This window comes from Asparagus officinalis, chromosome 1 (genome assembly GCF_001876935.1).
Source record: "Asparagus officinalis chromosome 1, Aspof.V1, whole genome shotgun sequence".
Lineage (NCBI taxonomy): Eukaryota > Viridiplantae > Streptophyta > Magnoliopsida > Asparagales > Asparagaceae > Asparagus > Asparagus officinalis.
Window position 1 is genome coordinate 47,729,551 of NC_033794.1, and position 464 is coordinate 47,730,014.

A 464-nucleotide genomic window follows, 5' to 3' on the forward strand; every position below is an offset into this window, starting at 1 on the left:
ATAGTTTATTTTGTAAATTAAGTAATTAACTTTTAATTATTCAATCAAGAGAATTGTTCTCCATTGTTTTTCTTCTTAAGTTTGAGAAACCTAGGGCTTGTGGATTCAAGCTTGTTTTCTACCTGTTATTGTCAGGGCTCGTCGGCATCGGAACGATATCCGATTGGCCTCCTCGTTTCTACGTCTGCGTCAAGCTGTTACTCATGTCTCTTACATAATGGAAGATAATTGTAATTGCACGAAGTGTTACTAATGGAAGAGATTTGAATTGGTGATTGTTTAACAAACCGCCGTGGTCCCCTCTTAATTTCTTCCCTCACTTCATTCGGAAATTAACTCCACACAGACACACTACTATAGGCACTCTCTTCATTCTCTCCTCTTGTTTGAAAAGCACAATCTCAAACGCAAATAAGCAACAGCCTAGCAGTTCAATAATGGAGAAAAGAGGCGGCGGGTTGAAA

At 38.8% G+C, this 464-nt stretch overlaps 1 protein-coding gene across 1 annotated transcript in view; it reads left to right on the forward strand.

The window, feature by feature from the left end:
- The window catches only part of LOC109833999 (transcription repressor OFP8-like), a 771-nt gene continuing 744 nt past the window's right edge, over positions 438-464 (forward strand). The window contains exon 1 of the mRNA XM_020401889.1: positions 438-457. Within this exon, the coding sequence (XP_020257478.1) occupies positions 438-457 (20 nt within the window). The remainder of the gene's footprint in view (positions 458-464) is intronic.